This window comes from Podarcis liolepis (assembly GCF_965112155.1).
Source record: "Podarcis liolepis genome assembly, chromosome: 2".
Taxonomy (NCBI): Eukaryota; Metazoa; Chordata; class Lepidosauria; order Squamata; family Lacertidae; genus Podarcis; species Podarcis liolepis.
This window is the reverse complement of record NC_139555.1, coordinates 105,645,756-105,663,501: the sequence shown is the minus strand read 5'-3', so window position 1 is coordinate 105,663,501 and position 17,746 is coordinate 105,645,756. Positions and strand designations below refer to the sequence as shown.

The following is a 17,746-nucleotide window of genomic DNA, read 5'->3' as shown; positions in this document are numbered from 1 at the left end:
CGTTGCTTTCAATGCGTGGTGAAAAATGCTCTCCTGCTGGACGGCGGTTCTGCGATCCTGTCCGTTGGGAGCAGGAAACAAGCCCGGCAGTGGTGGGTGTTTCCTCCGCTGTGTGTCACCACATCCCCGAGCAACCCTTGTTGCTTTGCTTTGGGTTTCTCAAGAGTAACACGGCCGGCTGTGGCTGTTAACAGAACGCTGGTCTCGATGGACGCTGGTCTGTTTTGCCGACAAGGCAAATCTTTAATTTGTTGCTGCATACTTTTTGAGCACCTTTTCCAGTGTACAAAATGCTTTTTAAAAAATACAGAATTCCATCCCACCGCAGCTAATGAAACCAGCCTTGTAGCAAAGGCAAATTGCCTGCAAATCTGTACCTTAAGGTCCTTGGAGGATAAGGCTGCCAATAGCTACAAGCCTTACTGGCTAGATGCTCCCTTCAGGTTCAGAAGCAACACGCTTCTGAGTCCCAGTTGCACCAGCAGCTAAGAAAGCTGTTGCCCTGATGTTCTGCTCTGCAGGCTTCCCATAAGAGAGCCAAATGTGGTGTCGTGACTGGGGTGTTTGACTAGGAGCTGGGAGGTAAAGGTAAAGGGACCCCTGACCATTAGGTCCAGTCGTGGCCGACTCTGGGGTTGCAGCGCTCATCTCGCTTTATTGGCCGAGGGAGCTGGCGTACAGCTTCCGGGTCATGTGGCCAGCATGACTTAGCAGCTTCTGGCGAACCAGGGCAGTGCATGGAAACGCCATTTACCTTCCCGCCGGAGCGGTACCTATTTATCTACTTGCACTTTGACGTATTTTCGAACTGCTAGGTTGGCAGGAGCAAGGACCAAGCAATGGGAGCTCACCCCGTCGCGGGGATTCGAACCGCCGACCTTCCAATCGGCAAGCCCTAGGCTCTGTGGTTTAACCCACAGCGCCACCCACGTCCCTAGGAGCTGGGAGACCAGGGTTCAAATCCCTACTTGGCCGTGGAGCCCGCTGGGTGACCTTGGGCCAAACACAGCCTCTCAGCCTAACTTAACTCGTAGGGTTGATGCAAGGATAAAATGGGGAGGCAGAGAACACCTGTGCCCCCTTGAGCTCTGTGGAGAGGAAAGGTGAGATATAAATGTCACAATCAATCAATCAATCAATCAATAGAATAACATTACTATTTTCCAGGGCAGGGGCTCCCAGCGGTTCTGTTGCTGCAGCCACCAGCCACTCGTCTTCCTGACTGCAGAGAAGTGCTCTTGTCCCATGCAGGGGCGAAGAGGCAAGTGGCAACTGTGGCTCGGGGTTAAGCAGAGAGACAGTGAATTGGCGGCTTAGGAGAGATTTGAGGCCAGGTCAGATCCAAAAAGTTGTCCACTAAACCTCAGTCATCCCAGGTGCATCCTGGTGCTTTAGTTGGCAGCGTGATGTTTTCAGGAAAGGAGTTCCACCCCACCAGATTCTTGATTTTTTCACTCTCAGACTTCCAACGATGGGATGCCAAGCAGGCTATTTTAGCCATGGAGAAAGTTGGTGGGTGGATATTGCCCCCTGTTCAGGATCTAACCGGGTGCCACATCCATTTCACAGGCTGTCCCAGGCTTGGGCAAACCAATTTTAGCCTCATCCTTCACCTAGCTCAGGGCTGCAGGACCTTTGGCCGCCCAGATATTTTGCAGGACTACAACTCCCATCAGCCCCAGCCGTCATAGTTGATGGCGAGGGATGATGGGAACTTGTAGTCCAGCAGCGTCAGGAAGGCCAAAGTTTCCCTGCTCATGACCTAGTTCCTTGGCTGCCCTTCCTCTGGTCTCCTAGCGGTGCACAGATGGACGACTTCTGAAGCAGGGCAGAGTGAAAAGGACACTGCAGAACGCTCATTCACCAGCAACGTAGCAATAATAACATTAACGCCACATCTCTGACTTTGTGGTTCATGAAAGTGGTGGAAAAGGCTGAGCGCTAGCAACATGGCCGAGGCTGCTCCACGACCTTCCAGTTGCGTAGGAGATTTGAACCCAGGTTTTCTTTCCCCCCCATCTCCAAACCCCGCTGTCGGTGTGTTCTGCAATACAGTAACGCCACTTAACTATTTTCCTTAGGCCTGTGGTACAGGCGGAACAGCTGTGCCTCCCTGGCCTTGCCACACGACCGCTTGACCCTCCCCACTCCGCCCCTTCTCCCCCTGCAGGCTCAGTAAGATCACCAACCGCTTGACCCTCCAGAGGAAGAGCCAGTTCATGCAGAGATTGCACAGCTACTGGACCCTGAAGAGGCAGTCCCGCAATGGAGTGCCCTTGCTGCGCCGGCTCCAAACACACCTGCAGTCGCATAGGAACTGCGAGCCCGGGAGGCCGGCCCCTCCTCCTCCCGTGTCCAAGGCGGAGCAGGTACGTCTTGCCTTGAGGTTGGGGGCCAGGGCAAACGTGTGGGGAGGGGAAAGAGTGGGGCGTGACTGCCGGGTGCCTGCAGGGCCAAGAGCAAGGCCTCTGGTGCCTGGCCACCCGCTTGCCATCGTTTGTTGGACTTGAAGGAGCATGGGGTTGTGCGGGAGAAGCTTAGGCTGATTTCGCGGCAAGGCCGGGCAATGCGCTCCCCAGTTTGCATGCAGGAAGGAAGGCCGTGGCTGCCGCGGCAAGACGTGGTGGGTGCGGGGACCTATGGATTTCCTCCAGCCAAGGCCAAAGCCACCATGAGCTTAACCCATGGGTAAGCAAACTAAGAACTGGGGGCCGGATCCGGCCCAATCGCCTTCTCAATCCGGCCCGCGGACAGTCGAGGAATCAGCGTGTTTTTACACGCGTAGAATGTGTCCTTTTATTTAAAATGCATCTCTGGGTTATTTGTGGGGCATAGGAATTCATTCAATTTTCTCCCCAAAATATAGTCCGGCCCCGCACAAGGTCTGAGGGACAGTGGACCAGCCCCCTACTGAAAAAGTTTGCTGACCCCTGGCTTAACCCAAAAGGACCAGCTTTGCAAGCTCACTCTCGGTGGGCGGGAGGGTGGAAAGCCTTCTTCCATGACCATAGAGTTGCCGCCATTCAGGGTAGACAGTCCATGCAGGGCGCTCTGACTCTGTGCAAGGCAGCTCTGCGCATCTTCCTTCTGCCAGGAGGGAGAGAGAAGGCACCGGGCCTCCTCTTGCAACCCCGCCAAAGGGGTCTCTGCCCTCGCCATGCCCCGTTCCGCTCTGGCGTTTGCCACTGCCCCCCTCCCCTCAGCTCCTGGCAGCAACCCTGGGCGGAGCCAGCTGCCGCTCTTCTTTCGAGAGCCGTGGAAACCTGGCAGGGGGCAGGGATGCCCCTTCCTCTCATAGACTCTGATGTTCCTGCAGCGAGATAACACAGAGGATAAGAACTGGGCCCTGAAAGAGCAGCTGAAATCCTGGCAGCGCCTCCGCCACGACCTGGAACGAGCGCGCTTGCTGGTGGAGTTAATACGCAAGCGGGAGAAGCTCAAGAGAGAGACGGTAACTGCGGCGGGAAAGGGAGATTGGGGCGTCCTCTCCTGGGGAGGGGAGGGAGGGAGACGCGCTTAAGGGAAGCGCTCGACCTCTGCAGCGTAGCCAAGTGGCATGATAAGAGGGGAGCACTGGGCTTTCCTGGGGGAGTTACGGGATGAGGTGGTAGAACCTTTCCGGAAGGGGTTGTCTGAGGGGTGTTTGGGGAGGTGTCAAGCTTCTCCAGATAATAATAATAATAATTTTATTATTTATATGCCGCTCATCTTTCTGGGTTGCTCCAGGCACTCTGGGCAGCTCCCAACGAAATATTAAAAAGGCAACGAAACATCAGCCGTTAAAAACTTCCCTGTGCAGATGTGACTTGTTGGCTCCAGTGTGAATTCTGCTCCCCTCTTGTTCGCGCTTAGTTCCCGTTGTCCCCAGAGCTCGCTCCCAGGCCGTGTTCCGACATGGCAGGAGCGAAGCAGCGCCAGAATTGCCCATGATGCACCTCTGCATTCCCCGGGAGGAGTGGGGGGGGGTAAGGGTGTATTACAGCAGCGCATTAGGGGCTTCCACAAGATCCATAATGGCAGGCCAGCTGCCCCAAGGACGGCTCGGTCGCCCCGTAAGTGAAATTCTCTTACAGCGCAGAGTTTATGGGGGACTCCCAACTTCCGGCAAGCCCCAACCAGCACAGCCAGTGGTCAGGGACTTGGTGGGGTGGATGGGGAGTTGTAGCACCTGGAGGGTCACCGGTTGCCCCTCCCCCCAGCCCCTCTGCCCTGCTGCTTTCTAACCCCATGCTACTTCAGAGGTCCCCGGCTGAGGCGCAGCGGTCTGTCCCAGGGACCCGGGAGCTCAATGGCTCCCCCCGCTCTGTGTTTCAGATCAAAATGCAGCAGGTGGCCCTGGAGATGCAGCTGACGCCTTTCCTCATCCTCCTGCGCCGGACGCTGGAGCAGCTCCAGGAGAAGGACACGGGCAACATCTTCAGCCAGCCGGTCCCGCTGTCTGAGGTAACAGAACTCTACGAAGTAAGAACCCCTCCACCCCCAATTTATACTTTGCTCTGTTCCCATCCAGCCCTGGCGCTGGGCCTGTCCTGTCCTGTGCCCCCAACAACCCCGACCCTTCCTTCGCACGCCCACAGGGTTGGGCCGTTGTGTGTGCGAAAGGTACCAGAGGCCCCGCTGGCTGGGCAAGTTGCTCGAATGTACTATGGTCCAAAACCTCCTGACAGAGTTAGACACCGTTTCCAGGCCTGGCGTCAGTAGATGGCCTCCTTGCGCCTCCTGCTGACACCTGCCCTGGGCCCTCTTTTTAAAAACAAAACAAAACCACCCCCGTCCACTCCAGTTGCCCGCCATCTTTGTTTTTGGTAACGAATGAGAAGGTAAATTCTAACGCCACCGTGAGAGGGGTGGGTTGCAGTCACTGTCACCACCGAAAATTGCTTCGGGAATTATCCGTTTTGCAGGGTGAGGAGAGGAGGGAGGCCAATGTGTTGAGTCACCCAGGTCACCAAGATAAAAGCCCCAGGGGTTTCCCGTGAAGATGCAGGGAGGGGGTTACAGGTTGGCAATTTGACAAGGGCCGTCTAAACTCAAGCTGGACTGTTCTATTCCTTTTGATTTTGTATGGGGTTATGTGACTTCTCTTATAGAAGAGGATCTGTTTGCCCTACAGGCTGGTCACCACCAGGGGAAATAATGACACCGTTGCCCAGCCAGACCACTTTTAGAGCTTCTACACACACTCAAACTGGAGATAGAGGTTCGCAAAGTCCTCGTTCTGGTCATGCGGAAGGCAGTGAACAAGTTCAAGTCTCACTGTTGCTTGTTTACGTAGGACCAAGTCATGGTTTAGCGTTACATTCCCAACGTGGCCGGTCCTTCACACTCTTCCTCTGAAAGCCGTGCTGCTATTTAAGGTCAATGCGTCATTCGTATTAAGGAATTAAGAAGATCGGAGTACACATCTTTGTTGTTTTTAATTTCAATAAATACAGAAAGTAGAAAAGCTATGAAGAAGCCAAACTCAGCTTTCAAGGGATACCTTGTCTTCATCAGAAAGAGGGAACAATTCAGTCCAGGTTAAGATTCTGCTTCTAGGTTGGGCAGTTGGGAAGGCAAAAATACACAAAATCAGCACCACTCCATCAAAGTGAATTGTCTACTCTAAAGCCAAAGTGTGTGGTTTTTTTGTTTTGTTTTTAAAGGTTCATTTTACATTTCCCTTCTGACTGTTGATGAAAAACAAATTGTTTGAATAGATCACTGCAGGCTGGGGCAAATAGCGTACTGAAAATGTCTGGTTACCAGCCCCCTTTTTTTGCGGACGCTCTCTTATTTTATTTTTTTGCTGACCCACTTCTTAGCAGTACAAACTTACCATCAGATTAGTCTTGCTCTATTGCATCCAGTACAGCATAATTATATTTAAAAACGCTGTTTTTCTGTCACACAGCTTTGTTATATATGGGAGGAGGAGGCAGGAACTGTCTTTGGCTAGGAAGAGGAAGAGGTCTGTCCGCAGCCCTAAGTCAGAGTGGTGCCGGGCCTGGCAAGAGGGGTTTTGGGAGAACCTCCTCTGATACAGAGAGAGAGTTGTGTGTCGAGACTGAGGCCTATTGAGAAAGGAAATTGAGAGATAATAGGTGGGGTAGCCAGGTATGGCGAGGAAGACTGCAGGCAGACACTTTTAGGGGACTCGCAGCACATGCAGAGGAGCAGAGGTTGGGAGCAAGGTCCCAAACCTCTGCCACCTTTGCTTTTGCTTCCCCTTGCAAGCCACCCGCCTTTCTGAAGGTTCGCTCTTCTTTTTTCGGAAGGTGGGGGTGGGAGAACGCCGTTCACGGGGCCTTGGGGGGAGGGTGCCCGACTTTGTGTGCCCGCGCTGAACGGCAGTGCCCCTTTCTCAGTGGGGAAATTGCTCCAGATTGGGCGAGAGGCTTTCGGGACTGCTTCTAACTTTTCTTTCGTCTTCTCTTGGAGCAGGAATCCCCCACCCCGGGGCGGCGATCTCCCCAATCTCTTAGCCGCGCCGCTCTCTCTCTCTCTCTGCCCGCTGCAGGTCCCTGACTACCTGGACCACATCAAGAAGCCGATGGACTTCTACACCATGAAGCAGAAGCTGGAGGGCTATCGCTACCTGAACCTGGACGAGTTCGAAGAGGACTTCAACCTGATCGTCAGCAACTGCTTGAAGTACAACGCCAAAGACACCATCTTCTACCGGGCAGCCGTCCGCTTGCGGGAGCAAGGGGACGTCGTGCTGCGGCAGGCGCGCCGGCAAGCGGAGAAGATGGGCATCGACTTTGAGACGGGCATGCACTTTCCCATGGCTGCGGACGAGGCGCCTCTGCGAAGCACCGAGAACGGTCAGTATAAGAAACTGCTAATGCCCAGAGATTAGGATGGTGGCTGCCCGGGTAGGGGCAGGAGTGCCAGAGCTGAAAGCTGCCCCAGGTTGCCTGGGCGGAAGCTGGCATTCACTCAGGTTGGATCCACTGGGAAGAAAGGGGTGTCTGAAGAGAAAGCCCCTTCCTTCTCTCCCCAGTGAGATTGCATCCGTTGCCGAGATGCCTTTATCGCAAAGCACAAAAAGAGTTTTGTGGGAGGGCTGGAGCTTCTGGCAGTGTTGGCTGCCTGCCCTAAGGGCACGTAGAGGGAGGGACCCGGCTGGCACCATCTGAGCTGCTGCGATTTTAGAAAGAGGCAGGCCTCCTGGGGAGGAAGTGTGGCAAAAGGAGGGGCTGGGCAAGGAGAGCCTCACGGAGGAAGATGGAGTGGTCCGAGTGCGAGAGGAGCAGGTCACAGGGGAGAATTTGGAAAAGAGGATGGCTAACTAAAGGAGGCTTTTCCGGAGCTGCAGGGGCTAAGAAAGTGGGAGCTTGGGCCAAAACTTCCCCGTTGCAGCAGCCCACCAGCTTTCAAAAATTGCAGTTGAGTATGTTGACAAGTTGCCAGAGGTGGCTTGCAGAATTTCAACTACTAGAATCCCTCTTGGCAACTTTCCCCTTCCTCTCCCGTGCAGGAAAAGTCCCAAGACAAGAGGTTGCCTAGTGGCATTTGGCTCACTTCTTTCTTCCTTTTACGGGGCACAAGCATTAAACAATGCTCCAGTGTGTATCTAGGCCAACAAATAAGAAGGTGGGGGGTGGGATTCATTTTCCTCCAGGAAGGAAAACGTCGTGATGTGCTTTCTTTACACAAACCATCCTCCGGCGGTCTATCCTCTCTCCCATCTATTCTCTCACCCAGCAACTTACAATTACCCTGAGCCTCTACGGTTGTTTGCTTGCTACCTTGGCTTTTAGCCAAAAGGACCCTATGTTGCCTTGAATCCTTTTAGCACTGAGCCCTTTGTATTATGGGTTAGACTCAAGAATCTGCCCTCCTCTTTGCTTTGTGACGAAGAGGATGCAAAGATGATGATGATGATTTATTTATACCCCACCCACCCGGCTAGGTCTCCCCAGCCACTCTGGGTGGCTCCTACAGATTAAAAACTGAATAAAACATCAAACATTAAAAACTTCCCTAATCAGGGCTGCCTTCAGATGTCTTCTAAAAGTCAGATAGTTGTTTATCTCCTTGACATCTGAGGGCTTCTTTAAGAGCTGTTGGTACTGGTCTTGTCCTTCGGTCTTTAACACCCCTGTCTGAAAGATCTCTTTGATCTGCCCCCTAAAGAAAGAATGCAGACGACCGTGTTTTTCTTAAATATCTTCATTGTTCGTTTGTTTTTAAATTGCAATATTTAATTTATTCATTTTTGCAAGAATTACAAACCAGTCTGTTTCCAGTCCGTATCAGTCCCAGCCTTTTCCTAACACCCTGGATGTTGATGGACTACAACTCCTATCATCCCTGGCCATTGGCCATGCATGCTGGGACTGTTGGGACTTGGAGCCCAAAACATCTGAAAAGCAGCGGGCTGAGGAAGGCTGGTTTTCATGTGTTCAGCAATAAATTCCTTCCTTTCCATCTCCATACAGATCTGCATATATTTTTTTTAATCCATATCAACACGTGTACTCCAGATGTAGCTTTGAATGCATTTTCTCACACACTATTCTAAACATATTTTGTTTCAAAGGGACATATTTCTACACATATTTTTTTTAAAAAGCACTTTTATGTGTATCTTAGTACTTTTTCAAGTCGAGAACTGTGCTGCAAAATTCAGAAAAGTGCAAAATCTGAAGGATCTAGTCAGATCTGCACATCGGAGAAGTTAACCACCAAAGTCTGGTATATCTTTTTGTTAGAGCTTCATATGTTCCTCGCTTTTCCACATCATTGAAACTATTGGTGAGGCTTTCACCATGCCTTAAGATATTGGCAGCCAGGAGCCAGATAAGAATTATGTATGGGGCAGTGGTGGGTAGCTACAGTCCACGGCAGCCATCCTTATAGCTAGGCTGTTAACAGTTGGACTCGCTCATGCCAGAGTGCCCCAGAAACAGATGGCCCAATCTACTTTTCCATGTGCTTGGCTGCTGGAGAGGAGGAGGAAACTACACAGATCTTATCATCAGAAATCCGGAAACTAACAAACTTTCAACAAAAGGAGGCGGGGATACAAGCTACTTGAATTCCCAGGGATGTGAAATGCGCCTAAAATGCGCCTGAGATGCTGCATAACAGTGTCAGGCCTGGGGAACCTGTGGTCCTCCGGCTGTTGTCCCATCCCAGTTCCCAATATCCCTCGCCGCAGGGGCTGATGGGAGTTGTAGTCCCGTAATGCCCAGAGAGCTACAGGTTCCCCCATCCCTGCCTCCTTTCTTTGCCTTCCTGGGTTCCGGTCTCTCCTCGGTCCATCGGCAGAAGCCTCCTTCTTATACTGGGCTTTGTTTCCTTGTCGGCGCAGACGAGGAGCGGATGCTGTTGTCCGAGAACCAGAAACACCTGCCCCTGGAAGACCAGCTGGGCCTGCTGGTGGAACGCCTGGCCGAGGTGAGCGCCGGGAAGCAGAGCGTGGGCCGCTGCCGGCGGGCCAAGATGATCAAGAAGGAGATTACGGCCTTGCGGCGCAAACTGGCGCACCAGCGGGAGTCGGGGAGGGATGGGCACGGCCCCCTGACCCGCATCATCCTGCCGGCCCATAACCCCTGCGAGAAGGACACGCAAACCGACAGTGCCGCCGAGGAGAGCAGCAGCCAGGAGACCGGCAAAGGTGGGTGGCGGGGCCTGGGACCGCATGGAGCAGCCAGGTCCCAGCCAGGGGTTGCTTGTACCACAAGCAGGGTCCTCCACGAGTGGGAGGGGCTTGGGCAGGGGAGCAGTACAGCACCTCCTTCTCGGGAGGATTCCCAGAAAATATTGCGCAGGGGCACTTCAGTTCATGATCCCTCAGGTCTGTGGAAAGGGGGCACGGCAAGCAGACCGGGGTTGAGGTTCAAGGTACAACACCTAGGGCTTGGCAATATCTGGTTTTCACCATCATGATACAGTGGTACCTCAGGTTACATATGCTTCAGGTTACAGACTCCGCTAACCCAGAAATAGTACCTCGGGTTAAGAACTTTGCTTCAGGATGAGAACAGAAAGTGTACGGCGGCAGCGGGAGGCCCCATTAGCTAAAGTGGTGCTTCAGGTTAAGAACAGTTTCAGGTTAAGAACGGACCTCCAGAACGAATTAAGTACTTAACCCAAGGTACCACTGTATTGGGCTTGCCAATCAGAAGGTTGGCGGTTTGAATCCTCGCGACGGGCTGAGCTCCCATTGCTCTGTCCCAGTTCCTGCCAACCTGGCAGTTCGAAAGCACACCAGTGCAAGCAGATAAATAGATACCGCTGTGGCAGGAAGGTAAATGGCATTTCCTTGTGCTCTGGTTTCCGTCACGGTGTTCTGTGCACCAGAAGCAGTTTAGTCATGCTGGCCACATGACCCGGAAAGCTGTTTGTGAACAAACGCCAGCTCCCTTGGCCTGAAAAGCTAGATGAGCGCTGCAACACCACAGTCGCCTTTAACTGAACTGTCCACGGGTCCTTTACCTTTAACTTTATTGTGATATATCACCAGCTAAACATTGTGCTATACTGATATATCACAACATCTGCAATAAGGATGGAGCCACGTAGAGGCATTGGCTGGCTGCGGTTTTCCCCACATTGTGATTTTTGCATAGCACACACACACACCATGATTCATTCTTTATTGCCAGGTCAAATAACTATTAAACCGAGATCACAGTATGGTCTTCGAACCAGTTTTGGAAGATATATCGCTTAGCCCTAACAGACATCATGATTCACGGTATATTGCCAGGTCAAAGATGATGAAACCGATACAATGATAGGCTTTGGCTCATATATCAACGTATCACCCAGGCCTAGTAACGTCTTCCTTGGCATCAGCCCTAATAGATTCCCAGTGTTTACCCAGAGGCTCATAGAGTGGGATTTGCCACTTCCGATTAGCATTATCCCCTACTCTGGAACTCCTGAGTGAATGAATTTTATTATTTCGGTCACAGACCAGTTCCAATGCACATACAATATCAAGGAAGTCATAAAACACGATAGGGATGCATTTCATTTAAATTTGCAATTAGGTATAACAGAGACAATACAGATATAGCAGTAGTTTAAAAATATGTAAATTAAAACTTTGTCACTAACATATAACCTAAAATTATCATTTAAGGCCTTAATCATTATGATAGCACAGCTTGTTCCCTAAGTTTTATGGCAATCGCACAGAATTTGGCCACCCTTAATATGATCTCAGGATCCTTGTCCTCTACCAGGGATTTGAGACATTGAAGTTCGGATTCAGAACTCCTGAGATCTGTTCAGCAGCTGCTGTGGGTGACTCCCATTACAGGAGAGTGGGCTGCTCAGCGTATAGGGGGAGCAATCCCTTCGAATGAACCCGTTCAGCTTCCAAGGATGGGCGGTGGGGATACTGAAGGGTGGTCCTCATGTTCATCCTCTGAGCAACGTCACCGCTTGCCCTTCCAGGCCTTGGCCCCAACTCATCCTCCACGCCTGCGCACGAAGTCGGCAGGAGAACGTCGGTGCTTTTCTCCAAGAAGAACCCCAAAACGGCCGGGCCCCCCAAGCGTCCGGGGCGCCCGCCCAAGAACCGCGACAGCCAGCTGGCTCCGGGTCACGGGAACAGCCCCGTGGGACCCCCTCAGCTGCCAATCATGGTGTCCCGGCGGCCGCGCAAGAGGAGCCCGCGGCCCAGCTCCACCTCGGACAGCGACAGCGACAAATCGGCAGATGACGCTCCCATTGGTGAGTGAGGAATGGGGCCAAGCTGAGACGGTGTGTGGACGGTCTTCATTCCACAACAAGTCCCATGTCATGAGAGGAGATACTTAGATTGGAAGGGAGGTGGGATTTGCTGCAAACTCGGCATATGTGCAACGAAGGAATTAAATAATGCAAGCCATTTTTTAATATTTTTTTATGATATTTATTGAAAGTTTAAAATTACAAAAAAAGGGGGGGAAGAGAAAAAAGAGATTAAACAATACAAGTCAATAAAAAAGAAAAGAGGAAAAAAAGAACAAAACACACAATACATCAAGACCAAAAACAAGAGCGAAAAAATTAAAAATAGATCCAATATTTCCATATCTTTGTCTTTCATTAACTTGTTTCATCGACCTCCTCACACCTCCCTTTTTTGTATTCTAGTTATTAATTATTTCAGCAAATCCTTTCCATCTTTCACTATTTTCTGTCATTTAATTGTCTTAATTTATTTTAACCTTATCTTACCATAAGAAACCCTAAAATTTAAAACTTATTTGTACATAACGCCTTATAACATTTCTACTAAAGCCATATAGTTTCATTCCAACATTTTTCTAACACTCATAAATTTTACAATATTTCTCTAAATAAATTTTTAAACTTTCTTCCAATCTTCAGCCACCGTCTCTTCACCCTGGTCTCAGGTTCTGTCAGTCTTTTCTATCCATTCCATCTAGTCCATCAATCTGGTGATCTCCTGTCCGAGGCTCTTAACTCTTTTCTATGTCCCTTCTGCAACTCTTCTTCATATTTATACCTACACTTTACTTTGTCTTCTGCTCATCTTGTTCTTAATTTCCTTCCTTTGTCACAGAGGAGTAGATCTCAGGGAGACTCCAACCTAACAATGTCTTTATCCCTTCTCGACAGGTCAGCCCATTCTCCATAGACAGAGCCAAAATCCAAAAAATATTTCAAAACATGTTTCAAAGTCCCTCCAAAGTTAAAGGCCCCAAAGTTAAAGGCAAGCCATTTTTGTTAGCTAGTGCCCTGCAGGTTTAGTTCAGTGCCACATAAAGTGGCCACAGTTTAATACGAGAGTATTGCCTGTGTCAGGTTAAGCATCTTGTCCCGGTTAACAAAGTGGTAAAAGTAACGTCAACAGTGAAAAGAGAGGGGCTGGGTCCTCTGGGAAGCCAGTGGGGCACAGAGGCTGAAAGTATATTGCTGGGAAGGGCACAGAAAAATGTAAAAAGCATGAGGGGGGAGGAACAGGGAAGGAGACAGAATAGATGAAAAGAAAAGCTTTGCAATGCAGTGTTTCCAAACTTGGGTCTCCAGCTGTTTTCGGACTACAGTTCCCATCATCCCTGACCAATGATCTTGCTATGTAGGGATGATGGGAGTTGTAGTCCAAAAACAGCTGGAGACCCAAGTTTGGGAAACGCTGTTGTAATGGATCCAGCTTTCACAATTCGTAGTGTAATGGTTGGCCAGGTAGAAAGCCGTTGCATTTGCCAACTGGAGAATGCAGCTATAGGTATTATATCGGAGCCTGTTGTGATTTGCCCTCCCCTCCCCACCCTCTGCAGATCTGCCAGCCAACGGCTTCAGCAGCGGCAATCAGCCGGTCAAGAAGAGCTTCCTAGTTTATCGCAATGACTACAACCTTCCGCGCAGCAGCTCTGAATCTGAGTCCAGCAGCACAACCAGCAGCAGCGCCGCCTCGGACCGTACCAGGTACCAGGAGATCCTTCCCAGTGCATGGAGCTGTGGAGCCGGGTCTCTTTCCCCCTTAGCCTAGGTGCACAGTGCAGAATAATGGATAGTCCCAGGTCAGGCAATTTCCCAGGTGGAAAGTGCGAACTTTGTAAACTGCCCTTCCAGTTTTGAAGGGAATCTTGTCAGACACTTGCACCACCCTGCCACAAGGTCTTAGCACAACCGCTCACCGGGTATACATTGATATGTTCCGGATAATGGTGGGCCAAAAGCAGAAGAACTGTGCCACAAGGAAATGACTGATTTAGCAAAAGTAGTGGCTTTGACGAGGTTCTAGGCAGTGTATCGTGAGTCATGGCCATGCATCAGACACTGTTCCAGCTGAAGCAGTGTATACAACACGCCTTTCAGTGCTGCTTGCGTTGTATGCCTCTATAAAAAGAAATTTACGCACATTTCAAGGCTATGAGTGACTAGTAGTCAAGTTACCTGCATGCTGTTTCCAGTATCAGGTTGGCCGCAGCAAGAAACAGGATGTGGGATTAGGTAGGCCTGTGGTCTGCTCCACGAGGGCTTCTCTGACGTATGCCGCAATGAGAGGCTGAGGACATTTTCCTCACTTGCCATGCTTGCCCAAAGTTCTAGTGGCGAGATCAATCCTGGCATCGAACGCAGGAAGTTCCTGCAGTACAGTCGTACCTCGGGTTGAAGTAGCTTCGGGATGAATATTTTCGGGTTGCGCTCCGCAGCGACCTGGAAGTAATGGAGCGTATTACTTCCGGGTTTCACCGCATGCACAGACACTCAAAATGACATCACGCACATGCACGGAAGCGGCGAATCGCAACCTGCGCAGACGCACGGACGCAGGTTGCGTTCGCTTCAGGATGCGAATGGGGCTCCGGAACGGATCCTGTTCGCACCAGAGGTACCACTGTGCATCCTTCTTGGACTTCCCAGGGAACGGGTCTCATTCCATTCCCCCTTCCGTGTTTAATGCGGAGGTAGCAATCTCCCAGGCTTCTGCAGAACATGGAAAGTTAACGTTACTTCTGCTTCTCCCATTTAGCACAACTCCTTCCAAACAAGGCAGAGGGAAGCCCTCTTTCTCCCGCGTGAATTTCCCGGAGGACAGCAGCGAAGACACGTCGGGAACAGAAAACGAGTCCTACTCGGTGGGAACCGGCCGAGGGGTGGGCCATGGCAGTGAGTATTCGGGGCAGCGTTTCCTCTGCTTTCCTCTCTGGAGATGGGGCTGGTGAGAAGGATGGCAATTACACCCTTTCCCCTCTCGTTCTGTCTTTGTGCAGTGGTGCGGAAGAGCATCAGCCGATCGGCCGGCTGGCTGTCCGAGGATGAGGACTCCCCTCTGGATGCCCTGGACCTGGTGTGGGCCAAGTGCAGGGGTTACCCCTCTTATCCGGCACTGGTGGGTTTGATGAGCACGCCTACATACGCACTGAGAAGGGTTAAGGAGGGTTAAGTCCACTGGAAATCTTGGCAGGGGTGGTGCACCTTTTGAAACAATAGTAGAAAATGAGGTTATGAACCAAGTGAAGGTTCAAGGACAGGTCTTGCGAGACAGGAAAGTTTATGCAGAATAGAAAATGCTACTTAGTGTAGAAACCGACAGAAACACAGTATTCAGTTGTTGTTTTTTAATGAACTTTTCTAATTCTTGCGGAGAAAAAAGAGGGTAATTTTGTGTGTGTGAGAGAGAGAGAGAAAAAACTCCGACTCCCATCAGCCCCAGCCGACATGGCCAATAGTCAAGGATGATGGGAGTTGTAGTCCAACAACATCTAGATGAGCAAGGGTCCCCCAGCTTCTGCCTTACTACCTTCTGTCAGTGCTTTTTTTGTTGAAAATTGAACTCAAGATTTCAGCCTCCACATCCTTAAACCCTAAGCTGTGCAACCATACAACCAGTCTGTTAGCAAAGATATAGATGGACTACTTGCCTAATCAGTACCTTTTAGCATAAGCCTGGTGTTAATGGAAACGTTAAATGGTTGTTGCATTAAGTAATTTATTCTAAATGCAACATTTAAGTTCTAAGATTGCGCACTTCTCTAATGTCTCATCACGTTACTGTGCACGACACAGCCTTTGAAATGTTTCTTCGACACCCATGAAGGACAGAAACCTGTTTTAAGGGGCAGGAAGAATCGCAGACAGGAAAGGTTTGGGGGGAATCCTAATTCTGTGACCACCAGCAGCATACATGTGCAATTGCGAGCGGTGAACAACTCAGGCTGTTTAATGGGTAAAGGCCATTAAAGCCTCCTTAAAGCCTCAATGCTGAGTTGCCCAATCTGTTTACTTGTCACATTTCCATCTCCTCCAAGCAGCTCAGGGCAGTCAATTTGCATGCTGTGTGGCTTAGGCTGACCTATACAGACTTGCACAAGGCCAGCTGGTGAGTTTCACAGTTAAACTGGGGCTTGAACCTGGGAGTTTCCCCACTCCAGCACTCTACATATGAGTGCAGCCTTTCCTTGTCTGGTGTGTGTGTGTGTGTGTTCACGCTCAATGATTTATCTATTGTAACAACTGTGTAGTTTCCCTTCTCTGATGTCCGATCTTCCCCTGTTGGCAGATCATTGACCCTAAGATGCCACGGGAAGGGATGTTCCACCACGGCGTCCCCATCCCCGTCCCCCCCTTGGAGGTGCTGAAGCTGGGAGAGCAGATGACTCAGGAAGCCCGGGAGCATCTCTACCTGGTCCTCTTCTTCGACAACAAGCGTACCTGGTAAGGGCCTACGAGGGAAGTTGGCAGAGATGGGGGGCTGCCATGTCTGGACCGAAACCTGGTGGGTAAAGTTGGGGGTGGAGCTGCCCCATACCGAGAAAGGATGAGGGGGGTGAGACTTGGGAGAACGCGGAAGCCCTCTCCTTTCAGGGGAGGCAAGCACCCCTAGTGAGTTTGGGTCTCTCCGTTTCCTTTGCAGGCAGTGGTTGCCCCGCACCAAACTCGTGCCCCTGGGTGTGAACCAGGACCTGGACAAGGAGAAGATGCTGGAGGGGCGCAAGTCCAACATCCGCAAGTCTGTCCAGATCGCCTACCACCGGGCCATGCAGCACCGCAACAAGGTGCAAGGGGAGCAGAGCAGCGACTCCAGCGAGAGCGACTGACCTTCACCGGGGCTCCCGCCCAGGCTGCTCGCTCGGTGCAGCTGGACTGTACGGGAGAGGGGAGCGGGGAGCTCCAGCCTCGAGAAGCCCAGGCCCTCGGTGGCCAGGCTGCGGGAGCTTGCGTAGAGCACTCAACGGCCCCTCCAGTGTGCTGAGCACACCCACAGAGCACTGTGCCCTCCGTGTGGGCAAGCCTACCTCTTGTGCCAGCCTGCCGTTCCTTCTTCCATGCCTGGAATTGCCCTGACCAGCTGCGTGAGCAACACCCAGCTGCCTGTACGGCTCCCAAGGACAATACCCCACTGTCTGGGTCCTGAGGTCCCCTGGGCCTGTGTAAAATACTGTACAATAGTGGGAGAATGTAAATTATTTGGGCTGCTCCATAAACACTCACCAACACACAGACCCCGGCCCCTCCTTTCCCTGCGTCATAGTACCTGCCCTGATCCATTATCCTTTCCTCGGCCCAGTCCTACCGACACTCTGCAGAGCAGGGCCGCTGTCTTCTCACTCGCACATTTTGATACTATAGCTTTTTGGAACCTGGCTCTGCCTGATCCCACCCCCCCTTGCCCTGTAGGCCCCCGGCTCTTCTTTCTGCTGCAGCCGGGTGGGCATTTGTACTTGTATTTATTTTGGAGGAAGAAGATCTCTATCAATTCTTAGAAAATAAAATGGCTCTTTTGGAACCAACGGTGTCTGTTTTCTCTTTCTTTCTTTCTTTCTTTCTTTCTTTCTTTCTTTCTTTCTTTCTTTCTTGTTACCAGAAGAGATGAGGGAAAGTGTTTTTTCATGTTCTCCTGCCTTTTTTATACTTTTGTCCATTCTTGGTCTGAAAGCATGGAGTTGTGTAGCTGCAGATTCAACTCTGCTGCCAGGATGAAAACACCACTGCTGCCATTATTTTCTGTTCATTTAGCACTAACAATATGTGCCCAAGTGCTGATATGATTTTGGTAACCTCATTTGCTTTTTAAAAAGTGATTTTGGTAACCTCATTTGCTTTTTAAAAAGTGATTTTGGTAACCTCACTTGCTTTTTAAAAAGCAACCACCAGAAACAACATATGGATAAGGTACCTTTTTTTAACAATCCCTATGTTGCTCTTACCCAGCTCACTCCAGAGGACTCAAAGCAGGCTAAATATGGTTCCCAAGGGGCCTCCCATCCTGGGAGTTCACAGAACCAGGTTTGGTTAGATTCATTCAGCAGCAGAAGTGCATCAGATCATTCTCTGAGCCACATTT

At 50.9% G+C, this 17,746-nt stretch overlaps 1 protein-coding gene across 7 annotated transcripts in view; it reads left to right on the top strand.

Moving 5' to 3' along the window:
* The window catches only part of BRPF1 (bromodomain and PHD finger containing 1), a 41,723-nt gene extending 24,535 nt beyond the window's left edge, over window positions 1-17,188 (top strand). For 3 of the 7 annotated variants that reach the window (XM_083491141.1, XM_083491140.1, XM_083491138.1), the window contains 11 exons: window positions 2,171-2,369; window positions 3,317-3,451; window positions 4,315-4,443; window positions 6,500-6,806; window positions 9,302-9,607; window positions 11,398-11,676; window positions 13,233-13,380; window positions 14,432-14,568; window positions 14,673-14,791; window positions 15,962-16,116; window positions 16,316-17,188. In XM_083491141.1, coding sequence (XP_083347267.1) covers window positions 2,171-2,369; window positions 3,317-3,451; window positions 4,315-4,443; window positions 6,500-6,806; window positions 9,302-9,607; window positions 11,398-11,676; window positions 13,233-13,380; window positions 14,432-14,568; window positions 14,673-14,791; window positions 15,962-16,116; window positions 16,316-16,499 — 2,098 coding nt within the window. In that variant the 3' untranslated portion in view covers window positions 16,500-17,188. Of the gene's footprint in view, window positions 1-2,170; window positions 2,370-3,298; window positions 3,452-4,314; window positions 4,462-6,499; window positions 6,807-9,301; window positions 9,608-11,397; window positions 11,677-13,232; window positions 13,381-14,431; window positions 14,569-14,672; window positions 14,792-15,961; window positions 16,117-16,315 lie in introns of all 7 variants that reach the window. The other 4 variants (XM_083491139.1, XM_083491136.1, XM_083491137.1 and 1 more) reach the window with 3 other exon arrangements.
* Window positions 17,189-17,746: the final 558 nt, after the last annotated feature.